The sequence below is a fragment of the Crassostrea angulata genome, chromosome 10, assembly GCF_025612915.1.
Source record: "Crassostrea angulata isolate pt1a10 chromosome 10, ASM2561291v2, whole genome shotgun sequence".
Lineage (NCBI taxonomy): Eukaryota > Metazoa > Mollusca > Bivalvia > Ostreida > Ostreidae > Magallana > Magallana angulata.
Window position 1 is genome coordinate 38,784,871 of NC_069120.1, and position 21,761 is coordinate 38,806,631.

The window sequence follows — 21,761 nt, forward strand, 5'->3', positions numbered from 1 at the left end:
ATTGTAAAGACGTAAGTTCACATCATTTTAGAAAAAAATATCAAAAATGAGTAAGCATGGTGGCAGAACAGGATGCATTGAAATAAGGAAAAGAAAGTTCAATGACTGGACATCACTCAAAAATAATTATTTAATGTACGACAGTCGATTCCTACCCATTGGATGGGCACCTCAACAATAAGGTACGGCGTTCGCACTGAAGTATCATTAAATATTTAAGATTTGTGTTTTTTAATTGTCTGGGTCCTTTCATTGACCTTCCTTTTCCTTTGACCTAATTTTTCCCCCAATGACCGTGGCTTGACAATGGTCGTAAGTCCGTCTGTTGATGTCACAGTTTTTTTGTCTTTAGGCCTGAAACTACGCAAACGTTTGTAGTGTCGGTCCCGTTCGTCTGTTGTTTTTGAAGCCCATACTGTTTTAGACATTTGGAACTGCTGGTGAGAATCGGTCAGCCGAAACTGTCCGATCGACACCAGCGCCCGTCGCATGCCCTTGTACTGAGTCTCAATTAATGAGGTCAGTATGTCAATCAAGTCAAGGAGAGGTTTTGACTTCCAGTCAATGGCCTGTTTGAGAACGTGGTTTAGGGATTCCGAATTATTATTTGTCCAAACATTTTCAATTAAACCTGAAGATAATGGTTTTTGAACTTTGTTTTTTAGATTTGGTTTGAGTTTCTTTTCAAAGTAATTTGAAAATTTTGTCGAATCCCTCAACCTCGTCTCAATCGTAAACCTAGTGGATGTGTTGAAAAATGTGTGCATGATCTATCAAATTTATGTGTGTGAAGTCCTTTCTAGAGGGAAATTCAAGTTTTCAAAACATATGACATATGAAAGATTTGAAGCACAGCGGAAGAAGATCAACAAGAAACTCGTTATCATGAAGAATGCATCGATAATTCCCCTCAGAAAAATAAAGTACCCGCAAGACTACGTCAGTGACTGTGTTCATCTGAACGACGGCGGACAAAAGAAATTGTTTTTTGCTCTACGAACAGCTATTCTATCAACAAAACTGACTGGACTATAAATGACTTTGTCAAGTGAAAAACTGATAAATGATCATACTCCTTAGTTCATTCTTTAAATTTGTACTATGCATAATCTTTTCATTTGCCTGTTCAAATCTTAGTAAAAGTATTTATTGAGTGTTTCCTTATTTAAGAGGGACTATAGGATTGATACCGTATTGTATGCATTTATAAAATTCAATTTATTGCGATCATTGTAATAAAAAAGATTAAGAAGATTAGTTACGCTTAAAACTAATGTCTCCTTTTTACGCTGAATTACGAAATATAGTAATAAAGAGTTTTTATTACCAAAAAAAACAACAAGTTTTTTTTATTTTAAGCTACTTATCATAGATTTATGTCAAGAGGTTATATTGTGCATTCATCGTTGTCATGTTGTAAATTTTGTATTTACACCCACCCAGTAAATTCAAAATTTACAACATGACACATATACAATGTGTGCCCATGTTAATTAATTTAATAATCACGTTAATTTTAATCTCTAAATCTATCAACGTGTATATAAATAGAATGGCATATATTAGCATTATACAGAGCACGTGTCTGCTAAAACAACATCGAAGATTGTACAGACTCTGTGTTTTTTGTAATTTAAATGAAATTGAAAATGAAATTCACTTCATCCTAAAATGTACATTACATAATGATTTACGAAATTTACTTATTAGAAATACCACTGGCTCAACAAATTATGAAGAATTTGAATTATTCAGAACTTTAGTATGTACTTATCCCCGGCAATGCTCTCAATTTATTATTAATGCTCTAAAACTAAGACAATCAAAATTTTCACGTTGACTTTTAAATATGTAATTTATATAACCAGTGACATATAGGTCCGATGGGCCGGGTGCTATTATCTTGTATTATTGTTTCACTGTATTATTGTAACATGCAAAATGCACATGTCACTATAATAAATGATTTACTTACTTACTTACTTACTTACTGTACATGTTATATAAATATATAAAGATATTGCGTTCAACATAAAGTCATATTACAAAATTAATAGCTATGATTTAAATAATAAAAATATTGAATTTAATGTCATATTAGTTTTAGCCTGGTATTTAGTTATTCAAACAAACTCAAATATCTATTTTTGAATTTATGTTTAATTTATGATATAATTCTTCAAACTTTATTCAATTTTTACAGGGACGTATATAAACATCCCTGATTTTTTTTTTTTTTTTAAAAACTAAATTTATCATCTGATCATGTACCTTTCAGGCAATGTCCGGCTATCATAGACTATTGTTATACTGTTAACGATTTCCAATTAGCTGTTAAGTTCATAGTAACATTCGGGTGAATATATACAGAAAAACCTATTATTTTTTTATAGCCTTACCTACTCAGTTTTTATAAATCTATATTTGTTTTGATTTTGTATGCGTCAACACATTTTCATACAAATCGATTTTACTTGGATTTTCATCATTGTTTTCTGTATTATTATTATTATTTATCTAAGGTCAAGGTCACAAAACCATGCTGAAGGGAAAGCAAAACTAGAACGGACCAGATATCAGACAAGATGGCCTTGGATCCAGGACAAAAATGTCCAATGGTTCTGTTAGCCGGGAATTCCCACCCGGAGTTGTCACACCTTATAGCACAGTAAGACCACGTGACAATGTGTATCATAACATTTTATCATTTGGAAAACAGACATTGGGATAGACATGTTGAATTGATTTGAACGTACACTACAATCCTTTGTGTGCCTTTAAAGTTCATTAAACTTGAAGTCAAGTACTATTGATTACGCTAAAAGCCTCAAACTAACACGTTAAGCAAAAGTCCTGTGTTGTCTTGTGTTTTGAATCCCTCACTTGTTCAAAGTACAATTCATTACACCTGGGATATTGATTAATTAAAGAAATTATTGCACTTATTCCAAAATCAACTGTACTGGCATACGACCAATTCTCGACAATGACTATAATATTTTTGTGCAAAATGATTTTTTTTAAACAAAATTTACATCCCATCTGGTAAATGTTATATCCCAAACAGGCTATTATATCCCATTTGGACTAGATAGAATAATCTTACTGTGACCAGGCTATGCTCAGGTCCATAGGACATCTATCATTTTAAAGATAGAACATTCTATCTATATTTGGACTAGTGGTCCCAACCGGTTCAGGACATAATTCATTTTTCATGAAACTTTTAAATTAATGAGTTGGAGTAAATATCAAATTGATAATTAAAATCATTTAAAAATTGCTGACATTAGAGTTAGATATTTTACCTGTCATGACCTCATGCAAAATTATATGTAACTTTGGTAAAAGTCCTCCAGAACTGTTTCTGTCCAGTAAGGGTCTGCTTCATTTCTTTTGCCTAGTGTGGTTCAACTCGATGCTATTTATGCAATTTTCTCCATTTTAACGCATTTTAAGGTTAGGTTTATGGGAACATATAAATTATTTATTATGTATAGTATTGAATTTTTTATACTTCAAGAAAAAGGCTGTTAAATAAGGAATAAGGAATCATTCTTTGAGTATTATGAGGTGATAATTTTAGTCAGGGTGTGATCAAATCCAATAAAGCCCGAAGGGCATTATGATAGATTTGATCACACCCTGACTGAAATTATCACCTCATTATACTCAAAGAATGATTCGTTATTACATATATTTATATACCGTAATTTTAAGCCATCGTACGATTAATTATTTAAATATAGATAAGCAAACTCCGCAGGGCGCCTCAATTTGGCGTCATTTGAAGTTATGGGTTATATAGTACAAAATCGATACATAGTGTTATCACAGGCAAAGACACTGGAAAATGTAGATATAGTGAAATTAGTTTTGGTTAGTACATAAACATACATTCATCAAGAAAGAAGCAGTTAAAATGAAAAGTTTAAGTACATAGACACACATTCATTTGAAATTACTCTGCAAAATTTTGAATTCCTGAAATATGATATCGAGTGTTCATTTCAGGAGGCTTGGTATAAGGTTGGGGGACATAAATGTGTACCACAAGACAAACAGAGGTAAGTACAGTAAAACACGGTTAAAGCAAACACGCTTATAATGATTTTACACTTACAGCAAAATGATTTTCATGTCCCATGACTTTATTACATGTTTTAAACTTGACAGACATAACGAATTACGCTTAATATATCTAAGCAAAATTGGCCATCCCTGGCACTTCATTATAAGAGTGTTTTACAGTAGTATCGGTACTTAGAACATAGTATGATTAGTATCAGGCATTCAGGCATATCAGACTTAATTAGTTACTGTAAAATTAAAAAATCTAGTAAACTGATAAGTCAGCTACATAGAACATATTCTTAAATAATTATGGGAACACCGTTAACTTGTATATATTTTTATATAGTAAATAATACATATTTGACCATAAGTTGTGTTTTCCTTCATTATCAGCATGAAATGACAGTACCAGTATCAGTATATGTACTAATTGTTATGCCTGACAGCCCACTGAGATGGGTTAACTCTTCATTATAGTGTTGATTTATTGTAGAGACAAATGCTGAAATCAAAGAATCAGTCAGAGGGAAGGATGTGTACATCATTCAGACTGGAACTAAGTGAGTACATGATTTGTACATATTGGAGCATTTATTGTACTTTTTTTATTTGAAAAATGATTTATGATATGTTGTTGGGATTTAACAAATGATGATATAACATATATATATATATACTATGATGTACTGAGCACACTTTTTACCTGGTGAAAAATTACTTATCTGATTCTCTTACATTTCTTTCTACTGCATGAGATCCAACTTTTTACCATCCATACAGACTACACATTTTTGCCTATATAAAAAGGATTTTGTGTTTCATAGACTATTCTACATATATCTACTCTTATTTGAAGGGATGTCAATAATGACATCATGGAGTTGCTTATCATTTCCTACGCATGTAAAACAAGTTGTGCACACAACATCATTGGGGTGATTCCCTATCTCCCGTATTCCAAGCAGAGCAAGATGAGGAAGAGGGGCTCGGTCGTGTGTAAGGTCATGGCCACCATGTTAGGAAAGTCAGGTAACATTACACCTTATTACACCTTATAAGTACCCATTAATATAATGTTGTTAATCACAAGATGCTGTCAGGAATAGAAGTGCATAATCACTTGAAATGCGGAGAGAGAGAGAGAGAGAGAGAGAGAGAGAGAGAGAGAGAGAGAGAGAGAGAGAGAGAGAGAGAGAGAGAGAGAGAGAGAGAGAGAGAGAGGCTTGATACAAGATCAATACACTGCTGGTTGCAGATTGCAAATTAAAAGAAATACACAATTTACCACAGCTGTGAGCAAGATTTAATGAGAATAATAAAAACAGAAATTTAATGAATAGAGTTTAATTAAAGCTGACTTATTTATGATGCCACTTTTCAATGAGGATACGTGTTTTTCAGTACAAGTATAAGAAACAGGTGCATTTTCCAATCTGTTGTGTATCTGTTTTTTAGTTGCTATACATTCTATTAATTGAGATTATTTTGGTTCAGGATTAACACACATCATTACCATGGATCTGCATCAGAAAGAAATTCAGGGATTCTTTGACATTCCAGTGGAGAATCTGCGAGCCTCACCATTCCTCATAGACTATATCGAAAGACTGGTGAGTGATAAACATACAGCATGGATTTTCATTAACATCCATCTGTGTGTGGGATTAAGAGATGTTTAAAATAAAATTTCAATGCAGTGAATGGTATCTAAACCAATGAAATTATTTTTTAATTCAAATAGTGTGCATATTCAGTATGAATATGTTTATTTTTTTTCCTCTGTTCAGATTCCAGATTACAGGAATGCGATTATAGTGGCCCGCAATCCAAACTCAGTAAAGCGAGCAACCTCCTACGCTGAGAGACTGCGATTAGGGATTGCTGTTATTCATGGAGAGGAAAAATACGACGATGAAGACAAGGAGGATGATGGGAGAAACTCGCCACCACTGTGCAGAGTGGAGTACAAAAAAATTGAAATTCTGCCAGGTAGATATGATCGTTTTCTTCATCTCTGTTTTTTTATTCTATGGTGAATGTTAAACTTGATTGTATATTAATTCTTGAATTCATATGTCAATTTTATAGCTGTGCCCTTCTGCACAAAAACTCAAAGAATTGGGTCCAAAGGCTAGTAAAATGAGTTTTAGGCTGTGATTGATTATTTTAATTACCAGTAGTGATTGTGTGTATGCTACTGAACTTAGTTTAATAATAAAAAATGAATATTTTTTTAGTACATGCTATAACAGTGATCAAGCTATTGCTACAGTTATAAATACATGTACATAATGTATTTATGGTATATATATAGAGGGTATATATATCGCCATTGCCTCACATTTGGCTCATTGATACAAACTCAAGAGACCTTTGTTTCAGTGAGAGTATTTATGTGAACCATTATTGTATTTCATCAAGACACTCAAGCTGTTCAGCTTGATGCAAGATTTTATCTGATAACCATGTTTGTGCCTTTGTAACATTTCAGCTCTTCTACCAAAGGAGAAGCCACCGCTGAATGTAGTCGGAGATGTAGGAGGGAGGATAGCCATTATAGTGGTATGCTTCCATGCATTCTTACAAGATTGAAGACATTGCCTGTATATAAATACTGCTACATGTATTAATGCAGTATACATACTTTTGAACTGCTTTTTAATCCTAATGTAACATAACAGTTGTGCTTGTATGATAGATAACACAGATGGCTGAACTAGAAACTTCATTTTTGCGTGATAAAATATAATTGCTGTTCATGATATACATATTTCAGGATGACATGATAGATGATGTTGACGCGTTTGTCAAGGTGGCCGAGGTCCTGAAGGAGAGGGGGGCGTACAAAATTTACGTCATGGCCACCCACGGTCTTCTGTCGTCCGACGCCCCAAAGCTCTTGGAGGAGTCATGTATAGATGAGGTACTACATATTTAAGTATACAAGCTTGATCAGTATACAAGAAATCCTCCATTGACAACACACCAAATACATGTAGAACTGCATTGCCACAAACATACCTGTTAACCCTCCCGCATTGCGCGGGAGACTCCCGTAAAACGGCCTAAAAATATAAGATCTCCCGCATCCAACTTATCTCCCGCGCGGGAGACAATTTTCTCCCGCAATCGTATTTGTCTTCCCCATACCCCCCCCCCCTCCTAATTCTGGATCTTCACATGCAAATTTCAACAACCACTGCGAGTTTTTCTCCGATTTTGAGTTAAAAAGCTGCTGTGTAGCTTGAATATATCAAAATCCATCCAAGTACTGACTACCGTGATCATAGTATGACATGTTATAGTCCAGTTTACTTTTTACGATTACTTCCGGTTTTGACTTGAATCAGTTACGTATTTAGTTATGCATAAAAATAAGTGAAAGCTTAAAACATCTTGATTTTACTCTGTAACACCAAAGAAAACAATACACAGCCAGTGGTGTCACTTAACAGGTGCACAGGTAAAGCACCCAAGCAACGTGCAGCGAGTCGTGACTTATTCTGTCTGGACAGCACGGTCGGTAAAATCAAAGTGAGTTTGGAACACTGAGTGTTTATACAAGCTACCAATAAAAGAGAAGCTAGAAAAAAAAGTGTACAAACAGTTTTTAAAGTTTATAGTACCGGTACTATGAATTACAGGGATGCTATAGACATTACAACAGAGATCATTTTTAAGTGATACTGGAGAAATACATGTTGTTTTGTGAATTAAAAATCTTTCTTATAAATAAGGCAAAAAATAATTTTAATGAATATTATTTACTGGTATTTTCTTAACTGGGTTTCACTGCATATTCAAAATACGCAAAATTGATTTTCTGTGTTTACCCTAGATGTCAGCATGCAGTGATGGTTCAATACTCAACAATAAGAAGACTTAATATAAAAAGTGGCACTATTGACTTCTTGTATTGTACTATGCAAACAAATTAAGAGTTTTCTGAACACAACACAAGTTGTAATTGCACACTGGTGTTCATAGAAATAATAAAATTTAAAATGATTGCAAATGCATTAATTACAATGGTAAAATAAGGTATCTAACAGTATTTCACGTGAAAAAACGTCGTTTACGCAAAATCTCCCCCTTAGCCAAGTTGGTAAGGGGGAGATTCTCCCACATAGCAGCTTCGAAAGGTTAACGGGTATGCACAAAGATGTATAGTAGTTTCTCAACAATGTTTATAAATTGTTGAACATTCATATAATTGAATTAATAATCAAACTCGCTCAGATTCCCGTAACAGAAATAACATTTGCTTGCAGATAGTTGTAACTAACACAGTCCCACACGAGATCCAGAAAATGCAGTGTCACAAAATCAAAACAGTGGACATCAGCATCATGCTGATGGAGGCAATCAGGCGTATCCAGAATAACGAGTCCATGTCCTACCTGTTCCGGAACATCGGAATGGACGATTGATCTCGGATCCCGCTGTATCGAGCAAACCCATCTCATCAGATTGGTACTTGGTGTGTATGAGAGGAATGAATGAAGAAGTCATAGTATCACGGAACTTATACAGTCTTTTAGTATCATGTAACATTGAAAAACAGGTAAAAAGAGCCATCATATGTATGTTGTATGTAGCATGTGTTGGTGTTAAGTATTGTTAATGTATTAATTATAAATATTACTTTTTTACAAGATGTCTATAATTTTTTCAGTTTATATGACATGAATTTATTAGATTTTTTGTTGTAGTAGTACATGTGAAACTGCTTTTACTTTCATGCATGTACATTTTGTATTAATGAAATAAAGGTTTTGTATTAAACAAGAAAACACTGTATTTAAAATCCATACCTCTTGAAGTATTGACAGATTTTCAACCCAACACTTTAATCACTAATCAATTTGTGTAAATTTGATTTGAAGACATAATGTATTTGTGTACTGTATTTGGCTAGAGACTTAATGCATGTACATATGCATATAATGGTTAAAAAAAAACATTTATTTTTTTAATATCATCTTTTTGTACATTTTGCAGGGTTCTTTGTCATCATTTGCAGAGGTATTAAGGTTTAATTTTGGTAGTTATGAAAGCATGAGTACATGACTGAGCATTCTGCTCCTTTTGTAATCTGTTGTCTTAACTATTCTGTTGTGTCTTAACTACTACATAACAAGTTCAATAAACTACCAATAAATGTTGTCATATCATATAAAGTTTATATATAATTGATCTGATATCCATTGAAGTTGTCAAATAATAATATAGGAATGTTTTGAAAGGTTGCAGACGTGCATGTAGTTTTTCTCAGATTCTTTAAACAGTATATGGATACCATAGATATTTTTTGTTAGTGTATACATGTACAAGATTTTTTTAGCTCACCTGAGCTGAAAGCTCAAGTGAGCTATTCTGATCACATTTTGTCTGTCGTCCGTCTGTCCGTCTGTCTGTCTGTCCGTCAGTCTGTCCGTCTGTCCGTAAACTTTTCACATTTTCAACATCTTCTCAAGAACTACTGGGCCAATTTCAACCAAACTTGGCACAAATCATCCTTAGGCAAAGGGGATTCAAACTTGTGAAAATTAAGGGTCACACTCGTTTTCAAGGGGAGATAATTAGAAATTAATGAAAAATTTCGAGAAATTTTCAAAAATCTTCTTCTCAAGAACCAGAAAGCCAGGAAAGCTGAAACTTGTGTGGAAGCATCCTCAGGTAGTGGTGATTCAAAGTTGTGAAATTCATGACCCCCGGGGGTAGGGTGGGGCCACAATGGGGGGTCGAAGTTTTACATAGGAATATATAGAGTAAATCTTTAAAAATCTTCTTCTCAGAAACTAATCAGCCAGGAAAGCTGAAACTCGTGTGGAAGCATCCTCAGGTAGTGTAGATTCAAAGTTGTGAAACTCATGACCCCCCAGGGGTAGGGCGGGGCACAATGGGGGGTCAAAGTTTTACATAGGAATATATAGAGTAAATCTTTAAAAATCTTCTTCTCAGAAAATAATCAGCCAGGAAAGCTGAAACTTGTGTGGAAGCATCCTCAGGTAGTGTAGATTCAAAGTTGTGAAATTCATGATCCCTGGATGTAGGGTGGGGCCACAATGGGGGGTCGAAGTTTTACATAGGAATATATAGAGTAAATCTTTAAAAATCTTCTTCTCAGAAACTAATCAGCCCGGAAAGCTGAAAATTGTGTGGAAGCATCCTGAGGTAGTGTAGATTCAAAGTTGTGAAAATCATAACCCCCAGGGGTAGGATGGGGCCACATGGGGGGTCGAAGTTTTACATAGGAATATATAGAGTAAATCTTTGAAAATCTTCTTCTCAGAAACTAATCAGCCAGGAAAGCTGAAACTCGTGTGGAAGCATCCTCAGGCAGTGTAGATTCAAAGTTGTGAAATTCATGATCCCTGGGGGTAGGGTGGGGCACAATGGAGGGTCAAAGTTTTACATAGGAATATATAGAGTAAATCTTTAAAATTCTTCTTCTCAGAAAATAATCAGCCAGGAAAGCTGAAACTTGTGTGGAAGCATCCTCAGGTAGTGTAGATTCAAAGTTGTGAAAATCATGATCCCTGGGGGTAGGGTGGGGCACAATGGAGGGTCGAAGTTTTACATAGGAATATATAGAGTAAATCTTTAAAATTCTTCTTCTCAGAAAATAATCAGCCAGGAAAGCTGAAACTTGTGTGGAAGCATCCTCAGGCAGTGTAGATTCAAAGTTGTTAAAATCATGATCCCTGGGGGTAGGGTGAGGCCACATTGGGGGGGGGGTGTTAAAGTTTTACATAGAAATATAGAGTAAATCTTTAAAAATCTTCTTCTCAGAAACTAATCAGCCAGGAAAGCTGAAACTTGTGTGGAAGCACCCTCAGGTAGTGTAGATTCAAAGTTGTGAAAATCATGACCCCCAGGGGTAGGGTGGGGCCACAATGGGGTGGTCGAAGTTTTACGTAGGAATATATAGAGTAAATCTTTAAAAATCTTCTTCTCAGAAACTAATCAGCCAGGAAAGCTGAAACTTATGTGGAAGCATCCTCAGGTAGTGCAGATTCAAAGTTGTGAAAATCATGATCCCTTGGGGTAGGGTGAGGCCACATGGGGGGGGGGGGGGGTGTTGTGTTAAAGTTTTACAAAGGAATATATAGAGTAAATATTTTAAAATCTTCTTCTCAGAAACTAATCAGCCAGATGATTCTTTATAATTGTTAAGACTTTGGCTCCAGGACAATTCTTCGGCCTCACAAGAAGGTTAAGAGTTTGATGTAGCTTAATATCCCATATATAAACAATTGTAAAGGATCTTTTTGAGGACTGCAATACTCAACATGTGATATGACTATAAAATCATCCTGTTAGAAAAGGGACTTATGATTATAAACATAAGAATATCCAGGGGGGAAAATGGATTTTATTTTTACAGGATCTACATGTATTATTGTACATTGTCCAGATTGTTTGTATTCTGACTTCATTAAGCTGATTTTATCATACCCATTGTTCTTCAGGTGAGCGATGTGGCCCATGGGCCTCTTGTTTTAATTTCTTATACATTGTATTTGTTTTTGGTGTACATTTCTTTTTTGTTATTTTACGTTGTTGAGGATGTCAACATACAAATGATTCCCTTTTATGTTCTGTCCCATGCAAAAATAAAATTGGGAAATTTTGTATCGAGTGTTTTTAGTTGTAGAACTATATAGGGAAAGTATTTACTCAGCATCTACAGAAGGTGGAATCAGACTTACTTTAAGGAACTCTGATATACTTGTTTTTCTTTTTTTTAGGCAAAAAAAATATATGATTTTTTGCTTCTCAGGCCAAAAAAAAAAAGAAACAATGATGCTGACTGGTATTTTATTGCAAGATTTGTAAAGGGAGATAAATCAATTTTAATTTTATACAGGTCATGGGAATTAATAGTTGTTCCCTTTTCCAATACATGTATATAGTGCAACGGAGTTTTCTTAGCCTTATGATGGAAAAATATCTTCAAGACAAGGGGAACCCTCTGCTCCTCTCAGTTAGAGAATTAATTGTTTAACTTGTTTTTGAACATGTAAGGTATTTGCTACAACTCAAACAAAAGCTCAAGTATACAACAAATTTATTACTGAACAGTAAAACAATGTATACAGTGTGCTCTGCTTATAACAATATTATTCCTGTGAGAGCTCATTCCCAGCACACCAGCTTTCTCCATGCAAGAAACCATATCTCCATTGAATTTGTCCCAGATGTGAAGAGAACCACTGTTATTCACAGCTGCTATGTACTCATCAAGGTGAAAAGCTCTTCTGCATCTACAATTTGATATAAAAACAATGTTTGAAAGTTAGTTGAATGTTTAATCAAACAATGAGAATACATACATGTAAACATAGGTAATCATAGATTACTAAGCTCACCGAGACGGAGCATCACCCTTATGAGACATCACCTTCATAAGACCACCTTTATCATTTTATATGAAAATCATACTTTATGATCTTGGATATTCATGGATTCTGTTTTGACAAAATATCGTATATCATCTGATGAATTTTTTTATGATAATCATATGTTCATATGTTAATCAATACAATGATATAAAATTAAATATTGCATCATGTCATATTTCTAATATAATATATATCATATAATAAATAAAATACCGTAATAAACAATAATGAGATTTGATATTGTAACGTATGATATGACATTGTATTGTGTTATACCTTATTGTATTTGATCACATAATACAATATCATAAAATATAATACAATATAGTATCATATTACAATATCATATTACATAATACATCATAACACTGAAACATGATATTATATTGTATAATATAGAATGATATTGTATTGAATGACACTGAAACATATTTGATACATTATATGATAGTATATCATATAATACAATATAATTTGATTCCAACATTGTATCTCATCAAATGATACAATATTATGTGATATGGTAAAATATTATAAAATACATTATTATATTATACATATTGCATCATATGACACAATAAAATATATAACAATATCATATAATACAATTTCATGTGATATGATAATATATCATATAAACCAATATCATATCATACAATATCATATGATGCAATATTATATAATATTACAATATCATATAATACAATTTCATGTGATATAATTCTATATTACTGAAACCAATATCATATCATATTATACAATATTGTATGATACAATATTATAGAATATACAATATTGTATCATAGGATACAATATAATATTTTGCAATATCTTATGTAATTGTATCATGTGATGAAATAATAAATTAAAAATACAATATAATATTATACAATATTGTATCATAATATACAATACTATACATAACAATATCATGATACATAATCATATCATAAAATATCAAAAAATTGATACAATATCATATCGTATCGTATAACTTTTTATAATTATAATATAACATATGATATCATATTGTATCATATCAAACAATATTGTTTCATATCATACAATACTTTATCATAGGAATCATGTTATATCATTTATCAACAAACACATCCATCTATCGAGCTGGTTTGAGTGAGGTAGGAGATTTCTTTAGCATCCTTGATAATGGAGATCAGGCTCTGCTTCTGAAGCAACCTCTGCATTTAATTTATAATAAAGTTAAATCAACTATGCAAGCTATCATCTATAAAACATGTGACCTGTTCCAAAAAACTAAACCTCATCCAGCATCTGAAACCTATGGCTCAGATTCAGCATTCAAGCCCATCAGGTGCATTTGTATCATAAGACGCATCATCCATGCAATTTTGGTGAAGTTTGGACCAGTAATAACTAAGATATCATCATCAGAGGGCACTAGCAATTAAAACCTTAACTTCCTCCAGCATCCGCAACCTATGGCTCAGATTCAGCATCCATGCCTGTCAGGTGCATCTGTATCATAAGACACACCATCCATTCAAGTTTGGTGAAGTTAGGACCAGTAATAACTAAGATTTATTTTTTAGCATCTTTGATAATGGAGATCAAGCTCTGCATCTGAAGCTACCTCTGCGATTCATTCATATTACAGTTAAATCAACTATGCAAGTTTGAAATAGTACTATCATCTATTAAACATGTGACCTGTTCCTAAAAACTTAACTTTATCCAGCATCCGAAACCAGACTGTCAAGTGCATCAGTATCATAAGACACACCATCCATGGAAGTCTGGTGAAGTAAGGACAAGTAATAACTAAGATATCATCATCAGAGGGCACCTGTTTCAAAAACTTTATCTAACCAGCTCTTAAAACCTTAACCTCCTCCAGCATCCGAAACCTATTGCTCAGATTCAGCATTCAAGCTTGTCAGGTGCATCAGTATCATAAGACGCATCATCCATACAGGTTTGGTGAAGTTAGGACCAGTAGTAACTAAGATATAATCATCAGAGGGCACCTGCAACAAAAACTTTAACCAGCTCTAAAAACCTTAACCTCTTCCAGCATCCACAACCTATTGCTCAGATTCAGCATTCAAGCTTGTCAGGTGCATCAGTATCATAAGACGCATCATCCATACAAGTTTGGTGAAGTTAGGACCAGTAGTAACTTAGATATTGCTATCAATGGGTACCCGCAACAAAAACTTTAACCTGCTCCAAAAACCTTAACCTCCTCCAGCATCCGAAACCTATAGCTCAGATTCAGCACTCAAGCCTGTCTGGTGCATCAGTATCATAAGGCACACCATCCATGCAAGTTTGGTGAAGTACAGACCAGCAGTAACTAAGATACTGCTATCAAAGGGCACCTGCAACAAAAACTTTAACCTGGTCCAACAACCTTAACCTCCTCCAGCATCTGAAATTTAGGACCCAGATTCAGCATCCAAGTCTTTCAAGTCCATAGGTAGGTCCAGATGCATCATCCATGCAAGTTTGGTGAAGATAGGACAAGTAATAGCTTAGATACAGGACCTGCAACAAAAACTTTAACCAGGTCCGGACGCCGACGCCACCGCCGACGCCGAGGGTATAGCATAAGCTCTCCTTGACTTCGTCTCGGTGAGCTAAAAATGCAATAAGCGGCAGACAGTACCCGTACATGTACTGGATACATTATAGATTACGGTATAACATATTGTATATTAGGAAATTTCCCTGAGGTTTATCTAGGTCTATCATTTACAGACAAATAATAAATGATATGCAACTGTCCCTCCTTTTTGATTATCCAAAAAGCATGTCATTTATTTGATATAAGAAGCTCTATGCCATAATAATTTTTACCTCAGATAATCTTGATAATAAAAGCACACATTAGAAATATTCATCACTTGAAATGCAGAATTTTATAGTATATTTTTTCCCTATCATATTGCTGGTTCTATGGTATCGCGGTATTTCTGTTTACATATAGTAGCAGGTGCTGAAATTGATATTTGACATCAGGATATTTTTAGACATGGTAAACAGAGGCACGCTGAACATCACTGAGGTATATAATAGAGGAAACTCACAATAACATTAGTTTCTGGAAATATTTCCGTATTGATAGATTTTTCGACAAAATTATTTAACTACCGTGATATCATAGGACCGGCTAGTAGAATATATATATATATATATACACACACACACTCACCCTTTCCACTTCCTGCTGTTGAATGGGAACAGTACCTGCGTTTGACAATTTGTGGGGTTGACCAGCATCATACAGCCTGCCAGGAAGCAGTCAGACCTAGCCATCAGGGGACAAAACAGGTACCCCTAGATAATTTAAAAGAATAGGAAAAGTTTACAGAACCGGTACTGCTAAATAGTTTAAAAGATCAGAAAACATTGACAAACAGGTACCCTTATACATGTATCATGTAACAGAATGGGAAATCTAGCCATCAGGGGACAAAACAGATCCCTGTATCATGTAAAAGAACAGGATAATTTATGCCTTTATTCACTGTAAATCAAGTTCATGTATTTTTATAATCATCATTTTTTAAAGTCATAATTGGCCAGTTGTAAATTAATCCAGGACAATTTCCATTAGCAAGTTGTGTTTTTGTTTCAAGAAGTGTGTTTTGTATCTGGGTGTTATAAATATTGAAAGTAGATGTTGCTCACAGTTTGAGTTAATTATCTAATGCATATATGACTTGGTTTATAGTATTTAATATGTGCACTGGTTTGACAAAAATTAACAAATATTTAACTTTAAAACTGACCAGCTGTAGTAAATTTTATAAAGTGTCATGACTAATCATGCCAAACTTTTGTTATGTAGAATGACTATATATAATGTAAATTTGTAGACTATAAAATTGACTTGATGGTGATTTGAATGATTTAAAAAATCTAAACCTAACAGAAAATACAGAAAATAATCTTTACCTTTTCATGAAACACAGTGACTAGATGCGAGGTATGTGGCCAATAAACTGCTAAGTTGATGGACACAATTAATGCTCCCAGCTCATGGTTCCTACAAACAAGAAGCAACAAAATAGAAAAGAACCGAGTCATAAAATAAACTTGTCTATAATCCTAACTCCAGAAGGTTATCTTCTATAAGATAATGACATAAGTAACTTCAAAATCTATAAACTGTATACACTATAATACAAGATGATTAGATGATGGTCATAAGTTCAGTATTAAACTTTAGATATTCAGTCATTCACAATAATTTAAAATTTCATTTATCAATGGGCTCAATAATTTTATAGATTTACATGTACCAGTAAGTGGTTTCAAAACTGTATTTCCAGAGATAACTAACCAAATATGAAGCATTCCCTCCCTCGTGTATCCTGCCACGGCCTGTTGTTGCCCTTGGATACAGCACACAGTGTCAAGGACACCAGCCGCCTCCTCCAGAGACGTGGTTTTAGATAATGTCTTTACCTCATAATCCATGGTGTATTTTAGCAACTGTATTAAGTTGGAGTTACACTGAGAGATCACAACCTCGTTGAATGTGACTGCACAAACATGAAATCTGTGGAAAATATTAAGAATTCACTCTGACATGTGAACTAGCTTGTACAAACTTTCTTTTCATTACAATACACAATTTGTTAACATATCTGTTTAATGGAAACTGAAAACAAGGTGTGGTAGATTTACTGAAATCTTCTATGTATGGTCCCTTTCTTGATTTATTTTAAATATTAATTAATGCAGTGAACTCTTAGCTGTAAGCTGTTTAAATCCTTTTTGACTGTATACATGTATTCCAAATGCAATTCCAATTTCAAATTCAATAGGAAAACTTGACCAAAAGATTATACAATGATACATCCTGGAGAATTACTGATATGATATTATAGGTATTGTAAAGTTTGAATAAACAAAGTATTGAAGATGTTCTGGAATGAAAATGCATGGAATATGAAAGATTTTCTCCTAAAGTATATGAAGACTGAAATAAACAAATTAAAAAAAAAGAAAGTTTTTAAACTCTCTTCAACCCAAAAAGAAATACCATGTACATACTGGTGAGTGGGGGCCTGAATGTCTGAAATCTTGAACAAAGGGAAGGCTTGGTCCTCTTGGAAAACTGCAGAGTATAAACCCAGTTCACCAGAACCCTCTAAAATGGCTGCAAATCGGACTTCAGATGACTTTGGAAGCATCAAGACCCCTCTAATCGCTGTCTGTCCCTGGAAATTCAATAAATTGATATGGTTAAAAGACATACAGTTAATTACAGTCAAAATATAAATTCAATCCTAATACATTGATTTTTATTCTCACACTATTAAAGAATTGAAAAAATTGTTAATAACTTTCTTACTATAGCATTAACATTCACTAAAACAGAGTGACAGTGAATGTGCATAAAATGGATTCACATTTATAGTGAAGTTACATTCTTCCTCTTGAAATTCTTCAATTGTATCAAAGAGTTGTTGGATATGTATAACAGTTTTATTACACCTGTCAAAATTGCCTATCCTTGCTATAGCTGTGTTTTACAGTACCTGGGGAAATGACCACTTCTGGAGGCTGTTGAACTCCTTGCTCTGTACCGCCCACACGGACAGGGATCTCTGACACAGACAGACCACCACCTCCGTCTTCTTCTTGTTCAGTGGCACCACTGTAATGTGGCTCTGTATCACTGGGTCATCTATTGGAAACTTAAAATAAAACAGACATTTTCATAATTGTTGCAATATGCCACAGTGTTGAGATATATCAGTGTCACAAAATAGAATGCACATCTGAAATTAACATCTGAAATTAACGTCTCGAATATATTAGATGGGCTAAATCAGATAGTTTTCGAAATTGATGACCCATTTGATTTGACTGAGGTCTGCCTGTAGCGTATTCAGCAGTTTGGGTGCTTGCAAGTATACAAAATTTTAGTAAGCATTTGCAAGCACTCACTTTGCTAAACACGCCTCAGATGGTTACCGTACTACACCTGAGAAATAATACCAGTTATTCTCACCTTTGTAGCCATTCTCTCTCTAAGGATATCGCCAAAGTTGTCATCATCGCTCTCTGTCTGCTGGTCAGACCCTATGCTGCTGTTGAGGTCTTGTTCACCCTGAGAATCTTCTTCACTCTGCTGTGAGACTTTCATCTGTTCAGGCGGCTGTTGAGAATCTTGACAGACAGTTACAGAAACTGGTTCATCAAAGGACATAAGGACATCACTACTATTAGTTTCTCTGTTTGTATTGTGTTTTTCATCAACAGTTAATTCTTCAACTTTATTATCCATTGCTTCTTTTGTTGCATAAGATTCCTCAATATCTTTTGACTCTGAATCTGAAACATCACTAAAATCTCCTGTTTTTAAATGCATTGAAGTTAATGATGGAAAATTTGATATTGCATTGCATTGAGCAACTGGAGAAGATATTGTGTCTGGCACATTTTCTACTTCTTCGGTTTTTGGCGCCTGTTGCTCAAAAGCTTCAATAAACTTTTCTTGTTTTTGCATTCCATTGTTTTGACATTCTGATTCAAATGCAGTGTATGTGGAATGATTGTCAACTTCTGTTGACATGGATATTCTTTCAGTCTGAGAAAATTCATTTTCTTCTTTTAACGTTTCACATTTATCTTCAGCATCTTCCGCCTCCATAGCTTCATTCTTAATTTCAAGCGAACTTTTACTCTCCATAAGTTTGCCAAAAGTGTAGCCAGGAAGAGCAAATTCTTTCTGCCCCTGCTCTCTCTTGGCTTCATCAATAATGTACTGAAAGAGAGAAGACAGAACGATTGGCTGACAGGACCGGGAGTTCCTCGTCTTTCTTCTTTCTATCGGACTGCCCATTCCTAAGCTCTCCTGCAGCAGTATCAGAGTCTCAAGCTCCTGGCTCTCCTGTGACTCCGATGAATTCATGCTGGGTTTCTTCACAGGGGCAGGCAGAGAGGCTCTGCGACATTTGGAAGGTCTCCCTCTCCCTCTTTTTCTCTTGGTTTTGATTTTTTCACAGGCTTCAATAGAAGGAGGGAACAAATCCAACGATGACTGGCTGTCGAGCAATTTAAAACTGTCCGTGTTTTCTGAGTCAATGCTTGTTTTACATGTCTTTCGTGGAAAATTTTCTACAGTGTTCTCGAGTGTTTCATCATTTACACATTTCACACTTTCCTTCTCATCATCATCAGCAATAAGAATAGACTTTGCAAGTTCACTTTCAGAGGATTTTTCTTTTGATATATTCTGACTCTTATTTCTTGAGAAAGTGTTGGGGCTTAAGGTCTTTCGGCGCCTTGCTTTGAGAGATAAAGCTTTCTTGCCATTACATCCTGAGGGTGAAGGAAGAGTTCCCAAAGAACTGCTAGGCTCTGAATTACTACAAGGTTTATCAACCAAACTACTTGCCTCTTCATTTTCAGAAGACTTTTTTATATTTGTAACAAAATCACTTTTTTCTGAATCACTGAGGAAAAGATCTGTTTCTGGTGATAAGGATTTTTCATAAGTATGAATTGCTGGACATTTTGAGTCCTTAACTGATTTTTCTTCATTGGGATTAGTCTCTGAGACACAGTTGTTGGCTTGATCATACAAATCTGCAGTTACAACCAACTTGCCCTTGTGACTTTTTGAATCTCCATGTTCTCTTTCTCTTTGCCAGAGCATTTTTTGCTCCTGTAAAATTTTTTTAACATGGGCTTGTGCTTTCGATTTCTGGAAGTTTTTCTGAAAGATATTTTAAATATATACCAGGGTTTCATGTATATCATACAGCTAGCTGTGTTGTTCACTAGAATTCCATCAATGTGTATACATGTATTAATATTACCAGAACTGATTACTTTACTTAATGTTTACAGCTATTTAAATGAATTGCTTTAAACATTTTAAGCATAAATATTTCACATTCTGTCTTTTTCTAAAGCTCAATTACATGTATTTATCACTATACATATCTGTAGTGACACTCATACATCTTTACCTCAAGTAATCTTTGTTTCTTGACATTTTCCTTTTTTATCTGTGTAGACTTTTTCGGCCTCTGAAATAAAAATTAATACTTACAGTGACACCATTAATCTATTAAACTAAGGTTCTGCTGGTGGTTATATTTACTTATTTTTTCTTAAGATGACCTTTTCAAAATTACAGAGCATATCATCTGAGCACATGCATAATTGAAAAATGGTAATTACTCAACACCAACTGGTGTTCCTCATAATATTTTATTCATACAGAGAGGGCTCATTATATTTTTTAAGTCTTGGATGAACTCCGAGAAGCAGGATGTCCATTCTTAAAACATTAATCTACATGCAGGTAGTCAATGAGCGGAGGTGCTACATCTTATCATAGAAACAGCCATAAATTCTCATCAAATTTGAATTAAAAAATTAAAATTACTGCTTTATCATATTCACATTCTTTGCCTCAGTCTGACAAGGATTAGCCACTCTGATAATGAGACAATCTGACATGCATATCAATGACCGACCACATGTGGATATACATTTTCAGTAAGAGCAGACCTTCATATTCTTTGCATCTGAACAGACTGAAATACTTTCTAATGTGGGTGGGAGGGACTGAAGCATCAGTTTTTCACCCCCTCCCACTTTACATGGGTAAATGTACTACGGATTGATATTACTTGTAAAAAGACAAGCATTAACTGGTTTTTGATCAACATCGTGAGATCTGTCCCAAATTACTTACCCTACAAAATCACTAGAATCTAGGAGCTTCTGGGGGCTTTGTCCCCTGGACCCCTTAACCCAATTGGGGCCTCAAGGCGGACCCCAAACCCCCTACCTTAAACTGGCGTCCCCTCTAGGCTCTATCTTCAAATCCTGGATCCGCCCCTGTTCTCTTCATGCACGACAAATCAATTACGGATTTTGAAATTATCAATTCAGTTATTGTTTGTAAAACATAAAGTTAATCAATTTTACAAAAATCAAAATCCATTGTCAATTTGTCACAGCACGATAATGCAGTAAAAAATAACATATCAGACAAGAGATGAACAAACTTTAATTTCAGTAGCCTTATCTTCTAAGTTCTAGGCCTAAAAAGAAAATACTGATGAAACTGTCAAAGTCAAAAGTCTTCACTACAATAGTTTGATACTTAACCTACGGATTAATAATATACGTTTACTTACGTTTTCCTGGTCTCCCATGGGTTATCTCATAACAGTGATAACTCCTACCAAATTGAAGTGATTTGTGTAAAGTGAAAGTAGTCATAAAGCCCGCCAACTTCCTTTCACTTTGAAGGCAGGCGCA

General features: G+C 34.5%; 2 protein-coding genes across 3 annotated transcripts; one reads left to right on the forward strand and one right to left on the reverse strand.

Moving 5' to 3' along the window:
- The first annotated feature begins 2,508 nt into the window (after positions 1-2,508).
- On the forward strand, positions 2,509-8,751 carry LOC128164712 (phosphoribosyl pyrophosphate synthase-associated protein 2-like). The gene is made up of 9 exons (XM_052828705.1): positions 2,509-2,668; positions 4,015-4,067; positions 4,568-4,634; positions 4,931-5,103; positions 5,569-5,684; positions 5,862-6,063; positions 6,566-6,636; positions 6,851-6,997; positions 8,346-8,751. The coding sequence occupies exons 1-9, from the start codon at positions 2,586-2,588 to the stop codon at positions 8,502-8,504; spliced, it is 1,071 nt and encodes a 356-aa protein (XP_052684665.1). The 5' UTR covers positions 2,509-2,585; the 3' UTR covers positions 8,505-8,751.
- A 3,380-nt stretch (positions 8,752-12,131) lies between these two features.
- LOC128164705 (dentin sialophosphoprotein-like) lies at positions 12,132-21,736 on the reverse strand. Of its 2 annotated transcripts, none has more exons than XM_052828696.1 (9): positions 21,638-21,736; positions 20,456-20,515; positions 18,490-20,199; positions 18,014-18,172; positions 17,526-17,692; positions 16,810-17,028; positions 16,422-16,512; positions 15,676-15,800; positions 12,132-12,344 (listed from the first exon to the last, which is right to left on the reverse strand). In XM_052828696.1, exons 1-9 carry the CDS (start codon positions 21,653-21,655, stop codon positions 12,152-12,154), a joined length of 2,742 nt encoding a protein of 913 aa, XP_052684656.1. In that variant the 5' UTR covers positions 21,656-21,736; the 3' UTR covers positions 12,132-12,151. The 2 variants fall into 2 exon arrangements, with proteins under 2 accessions (XP_052684656.1, XP_052684657.1); XM_052828697.1 differs by lacking the exon at positions 21,638-21,736 and adding an exon at positions 21,190-21,603.
- Positions 21,737-21,761: the final 25 nt, after the last annotated feature.